This window comes from Esox lucius, chromosome 1 (genome assembly GCF_011004845.1).
Source record: "Esox lucius isolate fEsoLuc1 chromosome 1, fEsoLuc1.pri, whole genome shotgun sequence".
Lineage (NCBI taxonomy): Eukaryota > Metazoa > Chordata > Actinopteri > Esociformes > Esocidae > Esox > Esox lucius.
In genome coordinates, this window is record NC_047569.1 from 19,679,301 (window position 1) to 19,694,176 (window position 14,876).

At 40.5% G+C, this 14,876-nt stretch overlaps 1 protein-coding gene across 3 annotated transcripts in view; it reads left to right on the forward strand.

The window, feature by feature from the left end:
* Positions 1-312: 312 nt before the first annotated feature.
* The window catches only part of vaspb (vasodilator stimulated phosphoprotein b), a 33,425-nt gene continuing 18,861 nt past the window's right edge, over positions 313-14,876 (forward strand). For 2 of the 3 annotated variants that reach the window (XM_020050767.3, XM_029121753.2), the window contains exon 1: positions 313-801. In XM_020050767.3, the coding sequence (XP_019906326.3) occupies positions 797-801 (5 nt within the window). In that variant the 5' untranslated portion in view covers positions 313-796. The remainder of the gene's footprint in view (positions 802-14,876) is intronic. The other variant, XM_029121752.2, reaches the window with a different exon arrangement.

Below are 14,876 nucleotides of genomic sequence, written 5' to 3' on the forward strand. Positions count from 1 at the left end.
AGTAAACAGGCAATCTGAAAGCCAAAAGATTACTGACCACCTGGCCTGTTTGACCACCTACACCAACACGGAAAACATATCTCTATTTAATTTTATTTCTCTAGAATTGTTGATCAGGAACTTGCACGTAAGAAATTCGCTGTTTAGTTTGCGCTGTGTGTCCTATTAATTTGATAATTCAAATTAAACAGGGCCCGGGTGTCCCTGTTCCCACCAACTGTCTCAAACACCCAGATTGGAGTTGTACGTCGATACACCCCAAGAGAAAGACAGGCGTGTTTATTTTCCAAACAGAGAGGGGAGGGGTGAGCATGACTGGAATGAAAGCCTACTTCGAGAAGAGAACTGGCGGCGGGTTGGATTTGCACCAATGAAATTACCCAAACCGGGACGACTGGGAGGAAAGTCTGGAGACAATTCACAGCATTATCGACCAAGAACTATTCCCACTTTGAGAAAAAAATGCTAGTTTGTACTCTCCAATTTTTCTGTTTGTGCCCTGTTCGTTCGTGTATGGTAGGCTGTTAAAGAAGAGATGAGTCTCGGATACTGATTGGAGTTGACAAGCCCGCTCCACTACTGTATCCACACTTTCAACCCCCCTCTCTCTGAAACCAGGAAATCGTCGAGGTGTGCTTTTCTTTATCCTGCTTGTGGATCGTACCCCTTTGTGGGTATATGTGTATTTCGCCAATATCGTCGTTTTTTAATTTTATTTGTTGCTTTTGAACACAGGGCTAAGCTCTGAAGTAGAAAAAAAAACTGCATCGGGGAGGATCTTCACTCTCGCCTAACAATGAGGTAAAGCGGGTCAAATCTGGTCTGTCTGTTCATTGTGTTCATTTTGTTTTGGGACCTGGCTACTATTGAACATAGTTTGTGTGTACTATTCAATTATTCATCGTTTATAGTATATCACGAGTTAACTTTTTGTAACGCCGAAAACTCTAGAGCTGTTTGTGAGCTAGACTAGATTTGACTACTAAACATGTCAAAGTAACCGCGAGTCAATTTGCTTCAGTGTAGAGCACCTTGATAGAATGTATCACTGTAGCTGGTAGGATTTTGGAGCGCTTCTGTGTGGGAACTCGAGCGGTGTCTGTCGTCTGACGAAAATGAATGTCTGTCCTCTTGGCAGTTGCCTGTTGCTAGTTAAACATATTGTACAGTGACCTAATTCTAGTGAATAGGCCTGGAGGCATTAGGTACTTTTAGCTTTACTTGAATGTTTGTGCCATTGTGCAGGCTAATCAATATTTATTAGGGATACATTGGTGGGAAATTGGACTGCCCTGTGGTTATGCCCTCTGTATGTAGGCTCTCTATATTCATGCCTGGTATATTACCTGACATAAAGCACCACGTAGTTATACATGTCACATTTTCCCTCTGGGAGTTGGCCAACCAGGGCTGTACCCGGAACCAAATTGTTGCGAACATTAGAGCACGGTCGTCATTATATAGTTAACACAGTCACAAATGAGTAATTATGACCAAAGCCTGCCAAACAATGACTTTTCTTTATACCGGGATACTAACTTCTCCACACAGTTAACCCTACATGTTTAACCATCAATGGATATGAAAAGCACCTTTTAGTTTTCTTGAATTTTAATGAGCCAGTTTTGACTGGTGTTGACTAGATTCTAATGAAAACCATGGAACATGAGTCTACGAATTCCACGTCGTGTCGTAGCCTGTGTAGTTGGCAATTGCATGCTTTTAAACCTGGCATGTTGGTTAGGCAAGTTCTGGAATGTTATTCATTCTGATTCATATACAATGGTCTTCGTATATGACCTGGGCCCATCTAGCCAATTCACAAGGTATTTCTGTTTCTTGTTTTTACACAACCTGCTCACCAAGTTATTTATTATTAGCCAAGATTAATCTGTCACTGCGTTTTCATATCCTAGGGCCTGGATTCAAACAGATTATAGGCATTGCATCTATGAAAGGCAGTGTTCACATAGATAACCATGCACAGTAATGCTGTGGCCTTATATGTCGGGCAAGTCAAAAATTGCTATTAAAAGCTGCAAAGCTATAGGCTTGAGTTGAATCCAGGCCATATGGTAAACTAGGGCTTTCTAGTGAAATGAACCTGTCACTGGTCACTTTGGTTTTCAAAACTTTGTTTTGTTGTGAACCTGTTGGTGATCAGTTTGGTGTACTTAGCTAAGCCCTTACACCCATGGGAATTGTCCTGTCTCTTACAGAAGAAATATGGAAATACATAACCATGATAGGAATTGAGAGGGAACATATATCATTATAGAAGCAGAAGATTAAATCCACATATTATGCTTTTGATTGTTTGTTCAATTGACATTTATTGTGCTTGTTGCTGTATTTGTTGATAAGGAAAAGATGCTGTATGCTGTATACATTCAGTAGCAAAAGACTATTCCTTATCTGTGTGACAGGTGCCAAAGAAAACAAAACAACAAACCTTTTAGTTAGAGGTCTCCACATGGCCATAGTCCCAAAGTCACTTTTTGAGTCTCCTACTTGTACTGTAGCGGAACTAGAGCAAGGCAGGGTTATACTTTTGTTCAAAACAGGGTTTCCCGCCATCTCACAATTAGGAGAGAGAAAATTAAACCCATACCCTATTTTTCCATATTTACTCCAAGGGCTAGATAAACAGTTTGCAGGGCACGCCAGAAGTATCCAGTACTTGCAAAGAAAGTCTTACAATATTGATTCATGACACAAGTGTGTATGCTAGAAATGTATTAAAAATATTTTTTTCAGGTGTCCCAAAACAGAATATCATTAGAGATTGACATCAGAGGGTCCGGCTTCTTGGTCTGGTTTGTTATTTACTGTATGGGTTTGTGGTAAATAGGGCTGCAGCTATCGATTATTTTGATAATTGATTATTCTATGCATAAAGTTCATGGTTATTCAAAAGAAAACAAACATATCTCACAGTCTATGTGATGTCGCTTTTTACAAAATATGAAATGTGTAAGGTCCAATATTTCATGAGCTGAAATAACAGATCCCAGACATTATCATATAGGCACATCTGTGTTACTAGTTATGTGAAGTACATAGAATATGGCCTAATAATTCAGACAATTGATTGATTATCTTGTCTTTAACTGTAGAACAGTTAAATCTTTGAAATTATTGCATATTGAGTTAAATATTTGCTTAGTATACTAAGAGCAAGGTAAAGAAAAACATTAATCTGAGGAATACTTTTTTCAGACTGGCACAAGGCTACAATATAAATGTTCACTGCTCTAATAAAAGCATTACACATCAATGTATTTGTTCCTTAATACAACCAGCGTGAAAACAATGACAATTGTACACTTTTCTTTGCACTGATTTAGCAGTCTGTGACTTGATCACTTGTTCTATGGTGTTCAACTTTCATTTACTGAAAAAATCATAATGGATAGCTAACAAACTACGCTTATCACCCTGGCATATACAACCCTGTTTCCAAAAAACGTTAGGACGCTGCGTAAAATGTAAATAAAAACACAATGCCGTGATGTACAAATCATTTACACACCAAATTCAGTGGAAAGTAGTAACAAGAAAACATATCAAATGTTGAAAGTGGGAAATTTTTGAAAAATATATTCCCACTTTGAATTTGATGCCAGTAAGACGTTTCAAAAAGTGGGGACAGAGGCAAAAAAAGACTGGAAAAGTTGTGTAATGCTAAAAAACTAAACTTGATGGAATATCACACTAATCTAATTAGGTAAGATGGTAACAGGTCTCTAACATGATTGGGTATTAGATCATTCCAGAGAGGGTGGGTCTGTCAGAAGTGAGGATGGGGATGGGTTCACCACTCTGTGAAAGAATGCGCGGGTAAATATTGCCACAATTTAAGAATACAATTTCTCAACGTAAAATAGTTTGGGGATCTCATTATCTATGGTACATAATATCATTAAAAGATTCAGACAATCCAGAGAAATCTCTATGCAAGAGAAAAGGCCGAAAACCAATATTAGATGGCCATGATCTTTGGGCCCTCAGAAGGCACTGCATTAAAAACAGATACATTTCTGTAGTGGAAATCACTGCATGTGCTCAGGAACACTTCCGAAATCCGTTTTCTATGAACACAGTACGTGGCTGTATCCACAAACGCAAGTTAAAACTCTACAATGCAAAGAAGAAACCATACATAAACAAGATCCTGAACCACCTCCACCTTCTCTGGGCCCGAGATGGACTGAGGCAAAGTGAAAATTATTTTTGGGAATCATGGATACCGCGTCCTCTGGACTGAAGTAGAGAGGGACCACCTGGATTTTTATCAGCGCACAGTTCAAAAGCCAGCATCCGTGATGGTATGGGTGTGCATTAGTGCACATGGCGTGGGTGACTTGCACATCTGTGAAGGCACCATGCTGAATGCTGAACAATATATACAGGTTTTGGAGCAACATATGCTGCCATCCAGACAACCTATTTTTCAGGGAAGGCCTTGCTTATTTCAGCAAGACAATGCCAAACCACATTCTGAACGTATTACAGCAGCATGGCTCTGTAGTAAAAGAGTCCGGGTGCTAAACTGGCCTGCCTGCAGTCCAGACGTGTCACCCATTGAAAACATTTGGCACATTATGAAATAAAAAATACGACAAAGGACACCCCGAACTGTTGAGCATCTGAAATCCTGTATCAAGCAAGAATGGGACAACATGCAAAACTACAGCAACTGGACTCCTCAGTTCCCAAACACTTTGAGTATTGTTAAAAGCAGAGGTGATGCAACACAGAGGTAAACGTACCTATGTCCCAACTTATTTGAAACGTGTTGCTGGCATCAAATTCAAAATGGGCATGTATTCTTTCAAACATAAAACTTTTTTCAGTTTCAACATTTGATATATTGTATTTAACATTTTCAATTAAATATAGATGTAAATCATTTGCACCTCATAGCATTCTGTTTTTATACGCATTTTATGCAGCGTCTCAACTTTCTTGGAACCGGGGTTCTATTTCAGATGCGCGTGATAGTATAATGACTATTATTATTTATTTTCTTTACACATTAGGCATTACATTAATTGACACATGAAGCAATAATTTAGTCCTGATTGGTCAATAATTGTATTTGAAGTGAAGTGGAAATAGAATAAAAAAAGGTGATCCAGACTCAAATAAAGTGATTGTATTTTTCAGATGGATCTACAGACATAGCAATGATATAAAATGTACATAATTTCGTTGTACTAATTACACCTGCCTTAGTTCAAATGTTCATTAAATTCAGTAAAAGTGCATATTTTGCTGTGCATATCCTTTAACTGCAATGCCAGACACAATTTTTGAGGAAAAAGACACACTACCTTTTAACCGAACAACCTTATACCAACTGTAAAGCATGGAGGCATTTTGGTTTGGGGCTGCTTTGCTGCCTCAGGTCCTTCCAATCATTGGGTCGACCGTGAATTCCATACTGTAATATACTGTGGGCCATGCATGCAAGAAAACCCACATACATGCCACAGTTGAAGCAGTACCGTAAAGAAAAGATGGCAAAAAATTCAGACCGGTCAATGTAGGAGACTGAAAGTCCATACTGTACAAGAAATGCATACATTAAAGATGCATTCTGCAACTTTTTGCGATTAGTCAACTATTTCTGTATGTAGTCAAATAGCTATCTTACTGTACCTCATATAGCTATGAAATTCCAGAGTGATGTTTTCAAATTTTTGCAAGCCTCCATTTTGCTACGACAGCAAAAAGTGTGCTCTAATGTGGATGACATGGTGGCTGTTTATTTTAAAATAATAAAAAATAGTCTCATATAAACGTAAAAACTCTTCTGCAATTTTGTATTGTAATATATCGTAGCATAGCATATTAGCTAGCCACCTGCCTTCCTATCCAGCTACAGTACTGAAGCCACTTCCACGCTTCATAGTAGGCTAACAGTCCATACTCACTGAAAATTATTTAGGTAATTTCTATATTATTTGTACCACTGAGTGGCTTACAGCACAAATTAAACCTTTTTAATAAAGAAGACTTGTAGCTATTGATGTCCAACGTACAGGACAACGGAACTGTAACTATGACTAGGCAACGTTGTTGTGGGTTACACAACGCACTAACCATTTCTCAATGTGCTGTAAGTTAAAGTAGATATTTTTGAATGTTATTGTTGTTAATTTGCTTTTGCTTATTAGCTTTGGAGAGGGATTGGGTTATGAATCTGGGAGGCGATTCATGAACCGTTTTAGAGAATGGTTAATTGAGGAGGAGTACTTATTAGGGAAAGGGTTGTTAGGGAATGATGTTAAGAAAGTATTGTCAAATAATGTTTTACGAATGTTGACAAGGAAGAGACACTGGTGTAAAGGGATGATGTTATTGCAATACATAAAAACATGTTTGTAGCATCACATAGAAAAATAATGTTTTATGAGAAATGGAGGTTTGGAGATGGAGTTTCAAGAGGCTGGCTACAGTATGATGCTCAGGCTGTGGTTACGAGTTGTTCTGTGTGTGGCCAGTATGCTAAAGTTAAAAGACGAAAAAACAAATTTGTCATCGGAACGTTTGTATTCAACATAATACCTTTATTATCTCAATGAAATGTGTTGAAATTGAGCATGTGACACAAACGCAATTTATTATTTTATCCGGTAGAAAGTATGCTTGGCTGGTGGATTTTTTCATTTACCAGTCCCCTTAGCAGTTGAGCCAAAAAGTTAATTTCAGACACTGTTCCTCTAGTAAGAGCATGAAGCAATCTCATTCCATCAAGAACTTGCCCATTCATTTGAAAAAGGTTTGTTACTTAAAAAACAGGTTTGGCCCATGCCTGCACAGTGACGTCCAGTGAGGTCACAGGTCAGAGGAAAACCCTGTGTAACATGTATTCACAGCAGAGGAAGACAGAGAGTGCTAACATGGATACACACATGGCATAGTACGCAACTTTCAGGGACCTGTTTTGGCTCGACCGTGCCGCCTTTACACCTAGAGGCCAAAAAGAGCATAAAGTTGCGGGAAACTCGTCCTTAAGTTATTTCAGCCATAAAACAGGGCAACACCAGCTATTGAAGCTAGGTGTGTACTTACTTTTCCTGCACAATATAATTGCATTTCTGTTGGTATTGGTTTCCTAAATAATTGGAAAGTATCATCTTTCAGTGTTATTTGTTAAACTACAGGTTAAAAAGGTTACATTTGCCTGTCAACAATGTTCTGTGTTCAACTTTCCAGGGGGTGGGGAACTTTTTCACATTACTGTACATTCTGAGTTTAACCTACAGCTTATAATCAGCTGAGACTTTCAGGCCATTTTCTTTGTCAGACTGTAAACTGTCCAACAAGAAATGCATCAGTCTTTTTTTAATGGCAGCTGGATGATTCATTGTGACAGACATCTGTGACTCACTCTGCGTCTGGCAGTAAATATATTTTGTTTTTACCATAATGTATTACAATAAATCCATTAAATCATAATGGTAATCATTTATTTGAAAGGAATATCTCTTGTTGAACTGGGTAAATCAACGTCAGCCCTTTCACAGTAGAGAATTTATTACAATTCATTAGCAGTGTATCCATGCATTGATTGTGAGACTAGTGAGGATCAAGGGAATATGAATAGAGTAACATACAGATTGCTCCAGAGCGCTCAAGACCTTCGACTGGGGCCAAGGTTCACCTTCCAATAGGAGAATGACCATAAGCATACAACCAAGATAATGCAGGAGTGACTTGTGTTTGTTAATGTCCTTGAGTGACTGGAACTTGATCAAAAATCTCTGGAGAAACCAGAAAATGGCTGTGCAACAATGTTCTCCATCCAACCTGATGGAGCTTGAGAGGATCTGCAGAGAACAAATGAAGAATTGGGTGTGTCAAGCTATAAAATACTCAAGGCTGAAATCACTGCCAAAGGTGCTTCAAAGTACTGAGGAATGCTTATGTAAATGTGATATGTCTAGGAGGGGTATATGTTTACAAAAAATATAGAATTTTTGAACCATTCTGTTTTAGCTTTCCTTGATCTAGTGTTTTCCTGTTGCAAGATCCATGTTTTGTTTAGCTTTTTGACAGATGGCTTCACAATGGCAAGTTGGCCCGGCCCTGAGGCAGCAAGCAGCCCCGAACCATAATTACACCACCTCATGCTTTACGGTTGATATGAGGTTCTTCTGCTCAAAGGCTGTGTTGCTTTTTTGCCAACCATGTTGTCTGACTGTGGCAAGAGATACCTGTAGATCCCTAGATGTTATCCTGGGGCTCTGAGAGACATACAGTATATAAGCCTCTTTTGATCAGCTCTTTGCCTGTTTTTGGTAGGACACCAGTCCTGTGTAGTCTGGGATTTCCTCTATTTAGAGATGATCTGTTGGACAGTGGTATTACACACATCAGATTGGTTGGAAATGGCTTTGTGACTTGTTCTAGACTCATAAGCAACAAGTGTCTTTCTTCAGAGGGCCTCTTATAGGTCTCTTGATCTTGTCATGATGTGTTTCCACTTGGGTTCAGTGCGGAGAACCAGCATACCAAAATTCACCAGGATTTCCCACCTTAACTCAGGTATGGAAACTGTCAAGAAGCTTGTAATGGAATTGCATCCAACTACTTGAGTTACTGGTATATCTACTAAAAACCGGTGTGTCAAATGAATGCCACAGAAGCATAATGCAAAGCATGCAAGCAAAACATTGAAAACACAATGGGTTCCCCAAACTGATTGCTTTGTCATTCAGCAGACCTGTACCCCCAGCAAAGTGAGGCCAGTGCAAAAGGATGTCCTTGGCTATTCATTCATTACATTTTATTAAGCCTGAAAGCTCATTTGTGTAACCAGAAGGCTCACATTTAGTTTACTTTATGCTGTAACATTAATGAACATTTAACAAAACCTTAAAGAGATGATGATTGACTTGAATAGAATGATCATTGATTTTAGATCAAACGCAACACTATTTATGGTTTTGAATCTCCCATACTATATGTGTGTTAATAATGAACAATCAGATATTAAGAGCCACAACCTTGAAAGAGAAAAGGAAAAAGCAGCATATTTTATTCAATTGTAGGCTTTAACAAATGTAATTATTAATAGACTGCATGTAACCAAATAACCGTAGACTGCGTGTAACCAGTAGCTAGCCAAATATTATAGGAGGCTCTGAGCTTTAACTGGTCAGTAGACTGAGATACTGTGGTGACAAATACAACTTTAGATCCATGTATATTTCTCCTATATTTGTACAGAAATTTGATCATGTCAATCTGGTTTATTTTCACTGGTATTATGCTTTTTAAATTTGAATTATTTGCACCTGACTCAAGGTATTGCCATTTGTATTTAATTGTAGCAACTGTACCTAACAAAAATGACATTTGTATGGAACTATTTTGTTAACCACGATTAGGTTCAGTATGAACATCAATTGGTGCAATAACGGTTGCTTTCATCATAAACCCATTGCTATTGGTCCTTAATGACTCGCTATTACGTTTCTTCTTAACTTTTCGCTATTGTTGGATCTTAAGAAAATCAACTATATATGAGAAACGCCTTGTTACGAATAACATTTACAGTTAAGGTTAACTTAGGTTTAAGGTTAGACATCACGGTACTAAGGTTTGGGTTAGGATGAAGGTAAACTTTGAAAAACAGAAAAACACCTGTCTACAACATCATAATTCCCTAACCAAAAATGCCTCTCACTGGAATCAAACTCGCCACCATTGGACTGAAAGTCTGTTGCAGAAATGCCTACCCACGACCACAGTGCCCACCCACCATTCGCGACCACAGTGCCCACCCACCACCCGCGACCACAGTGCCCACCCACCACCCGCGACCACAGCGCCCGCCCGCCCACCCACCGCCCGCGACCACAGCGCCCGCCCACAACTTGCCCATTCATTTGAAAAAGGTTTGTTACTTAAAAAACAGGTTTGGCCCATGCCTGCACAGTGACGTCCAGTGAGGTCACAGGTCAGAGGAAAACCCTGTGTAACATGTATTCACAGCAGAGGAAGACAGAGAGTGCTAACATGGATACACACATGGCATAGTACGCAACTTTCAGGGACCTGTTTTGGCTCGACCGTGCCGCCTTTACACCTAGAGGCCAAAAAGAGCATAAAGTTGCGGGAAACTCGTCCTTAAGTTATTTCAGCCATAAAACAGGGCAACACCAGCTATTGAAGCTAGGTGTGTACTTACTTTTCCTGCACAATATAATTGCATTTCTGTTGGTATTGGTTTCCTAAATAATTGGAAAGTATCATCTTTCAGTGTTATTTGTTAAACTACAGGTTAAAAAGGTTACATTTGCCTGTCAACAATGTTCTGTGTTCAACTTTCCAGGGGGTGGGGAACTTTTTCACATTACTGTACATTCTGAGTTTAACCTACAGCTTATAATCAGCTGAGACTTTCAGGCCATTTTCTTTGTCAGACTGTAAACTGTCCAACAAGAAATGCATCAGTCTTTTTTTAATGGCAGCTGGATGATTCATTGTGACAGACATCTGTGACTCACTCTGCGTCTGGCAGTAAATATATTTTGTTTTTACCATAATGTATTACAATAAATCCATTAAATCATAATGGTAATCATTTATTTGAAAGGAATATCTCTTGTTGAACTGGGTAAATCAACGTCAGCCCTTTCACAGTAGAGAATTTATTACAATTCATTAGCAGTGTATCCATGCATTGATTGTGAGACTAGTGAGGATCAAGGGAATATGAATAGAGTAACATACAGATTGCTCCAGAGCGCTCAAGACCTTCGACTGGGGCCAAGGTTCACCTTCCAATAGGAGAATGACCATAAGCATACAACCAAGATAATGCAGGAGTGACTTGTGTTTGTTAATGTCCTTGAGTGACTGGAACTTGATCAAAAATCTCTGGAGAAACCAGAAAATGGCTGTGCAACAATGTTCTCCATCCAACCTGATGGAGCTTGAGAGGATCTGCAGAGAACAAATGAAGAATTGGGTGTGTCAAGCTATAAAATACTCAAGGCTGAAATCACTGCCAAAGGTGCTTCAAAGTACTGAGGAATGCTTATGTAAATGTGATATGTCTAGGAGGGGTATATGTTTACAAAAAATATAGAATTTTTGAACCATTCTGTTTTAGCTTTCCTTGATCTAGTGTTTTCCTGTTGCAAGATCCATGTTTTGTTTAGCTTTTTGACAGATGGCTTCACAATGGCAAGTTGGCCCGGCCCTGAGGCAGCAAGCAGCCCCGAACCATAATTACACCACCTCATGCTTTACGGTTGATATGAGGTTCTTCTGCTCAAAGGCTGTGTTGCTTTTTTGCCAACCATGTTGTCTGACTGTGGCAAGAGATACCTGTAGATCCCTAGATGTTATCCTGGGGCTCTGAGAGACATACAGTATATAAGCCTCTTTTGATCAGCTCTTTGCCTGTTTTTGGTAGGACACCAGTCCTGTGTAGTCTGGGATTTCCTCTATTTAGAGATGATCTGTTGGACAGTGGTATTACACACATCAGATTGGTTGGAAATGGCTTTGTGACTTGTTCTAGACTCATAAGCAACAAGTGTCTTTCTTCAGAGGGCCTCTTATAGGTCTCTTGATCTTGTCATGATGTGTTTCCACTTGGGTTCAGTGCGGAGAACCAGCATACCAAAATTCACCAGGATTTCCCACCTTAACTCAGGTATGGAAACTGTCAAGAAGCTTGTAATGGAATTGCATCCAACTACTTGAGTTACTGGTATATCTACTAAAAACCGGTGTGTCAAATGAATGCCACAGAAGCATAATGCAAAGCATGCAAGCAAAACATTGAAAACACAATGGGTTCCCCAAACTGATTGCTTTGTCATTCAGCAGACCTGTACCCCCAGCAAAGTGAGGCCAGTGCAAAAGGATGTCCTTGGCTATTCATTCATTACATTTTATTAAGCCTGAAAGCTCATTTGTGTAACCAGAAGGCTCACATTTAGTTTACTTTATGCTGTAACATTAATGAACATTTAACAAAACCTTAAAGAGATGATGATTGACTTGAATAGAATGATCATTGATTTTAGATCAAACGCAACACTATTTATGGTTTTGAATCTCCCATACTATATGTGTGTTAATAATGAACAATCAGATATTAAGAGCCACAACCTTGAAAGAGAAAAGGAAAAAGCAGCATATTTTATTCAATTGTAGGCTTTAACAAATGTAATTATTAATAGACTGCATGTAACCAAATAACCGTAGACTGCGTGTAACCAGTAGCTAGCCAAATATTATAGGAGGCTCTGAGCTTTAACTGGTCAGTAGACTGAGATACTGTGGTGACAAATACAACTTTAGATCCATGTATATTTCTCCTATATTTGTACAGAAATTTGATCATGTCAATCTGGTTTATTTTCACTGGTATTATGCTTTTTAAATTTGAATTATTTGCACCTGACTCAAGGTATTGCCATTTGTATTTAATTGTAGCAACTGTACCTAACAAAAATGACATTTGTATGGAACTATTTTGTTAACCACGATTAGGTTCAGTATGAACATCAATTGGTGCAATAACGGTTGCTTTCATCATAAACCCATTGCTATTGGTCCTTAATGACTCGCTATTACGTTTCTTCTTAACTTTTCGCTATTGTTGGATCTTAAGAAAATCAACTATATATGAGAAACGCCTTGTTACGAATAACATTTACAGTTAAGGTTAACTTAGGTTTAAGGTTAGACATCACGGTACTAAGGTTTGGGTTAGGATGAAGGTAAACTTTGAAAAACAGAAAAACACCTGTCTACAACATCATAATTCCCTAACCAAAAATGCCTCTCACTGGAATCAAACTCGCCACCATTGGACTGAAAGTCTGTTGCAGAAATGCCTACCCACGACCACAGTGCCCACCCACCATTCGCGACCACAGTGCCCACCCACCACCCGCGACCACAGTGCCCACCCACCACCCGCGACCACAGCGCCCGCCCGCCCACCCACCGCCCGCGACCACAGCGCCCGCCCGCCCGCCCGCCCACCCACCGCCCGCGACCACAGCGCCCGCCCGCCCACCCACCGCCCGCGACCACAGCGCCCGCCCGCCCACCCACCGCCCGCGACCACAGCGCCCGCCCGCCCACCGCCCGCGACCACAGCGCCCGCCCGCCCACCCACCGCCCGCGACCACAGCGCCCGCCCGCCCACCCACCCACCCACCCACCGCCCGCGACCACAGCGCCCGCCCGCCCGCCCGCCCACCGCCCGCGACCACAGCGCCCGCCCGCCCGCCCACCCACCGCCCGCGACCACAGCGCCCGCCCGCCCACCCACCGCCCGCGACCACAGCGCCCGCCCGCCCACCCACCGCCCGCGACCACAGCGCCCGCCCGCCCGCCCGCCCACCCACCGCCCGCGACCACAGCGCCCGCCCTGGATGTAGGTTACCAAACCCCTTTTGAGACCAGGTTTATACCCATGACATATAGTCTGAAGAAAGAGTCTGGACAACAGACATGTCTGGACAACAAAGAGAGAGAATGGGGAGTGTTTTTTTTTAATCTTCCACCCGCTACGGATGGGGTTCTTCTACAACAGTTATGCCTCCTCCTTAGCCTAACAGGGAGGATACGTTTCGACCTGTAAAAGGAATCTAAACAAATGCAAAAAGGAGAGATGATTCAATGGTCCAAATAAGGGCATACTGAGTGCCAGTCACACCCCCAGATTGTTTCAGGAGCTGGAATGCTGCTTTTGCTATTCAGTCCCTTTCAAGTGGACAGACTCCATGATGCCAGAGAGACCTTAAAAAAATATTCCGGAGATACTTAGGCATGATGACTCAGCACAAAAAGAATGCTGAGTGGTTTTCAGAGTTAGAAAGAGGAAAAAGTCAAGTTTCGACAGAAAGAGTTTCCCCTTGTCAATAAAGCCCTTTAAAATAAATGTGTAAGACTTTGAGAAAAATTATAGAGCTTGACAGTCAGACACTCATTTTCCACGGTAAAATAAGGGGGGGGGTGGGGCACAGACTCCTTTAACAGAGAAATTAAAAACAGTAGCCTGCAGTCTAAGGTGTGTGGCAGCATGCTAGGACCTGTGTGAGTAGGTGCAGGCACGAGGGGGAAGAGGGAGGGAGATACCAGCATCTGGCCAAGGGTTACTAGTGTCCCTGTTCCTCATTCTTGGTCTTCGCTAGTTGCCATTTGGTGTATATGCAGTTTGACTCTCACAAGTATGTGCTCAAGGATGTGGAGTATTCTGTCCAAGTTCTGCATTTGACTTCATTAAATGACTTGTGTGTACTGTTGCCTATGTGATTTTGGCTCATGGCTCAATGGTATCACTGTGACAGCCTTGTACATAACTGAAGGGTAAAGTCAATGAGGAAAATACTGGCTGATGACACTGCAAATGCATGACGCTGGTGAAAAATGTGTGATGTCTGTATATGCAGTTTTATATTTTCCATGTCTGGAACTTGGACCTCTATTTTAATCAGGGCAGAGTGAGAGAGGGGGGGAGAGAGAGAGGACTAAAAGAGGGACAGAGTTGGTATTCCAGGATTGTTAGAGTTAGTATTTATAAGCAGATTTTTTTGAAAGAGTTTAAAGGGGTAATTTACCCAGAACCAGACATTCCTAATATAAAAAATCTTAAATTATGTAAAGTAAGGAAACTATGGTGTGACATTTTTCTGCATTTTGCAGTTATAAGCAACATGAAATATTTTGAAAGCTCATGTGGACTATTGTTGTTATGATACTGATTATAACCCTTACTGAGAGCAGTTCTGTGTGACAATTATACTATTAGCAGGTCTTGTATTGAAATATTTAATACTTAAATGTAAATTCTAAAACAATACTCAATACGATACTTGATTGTTGTAGTA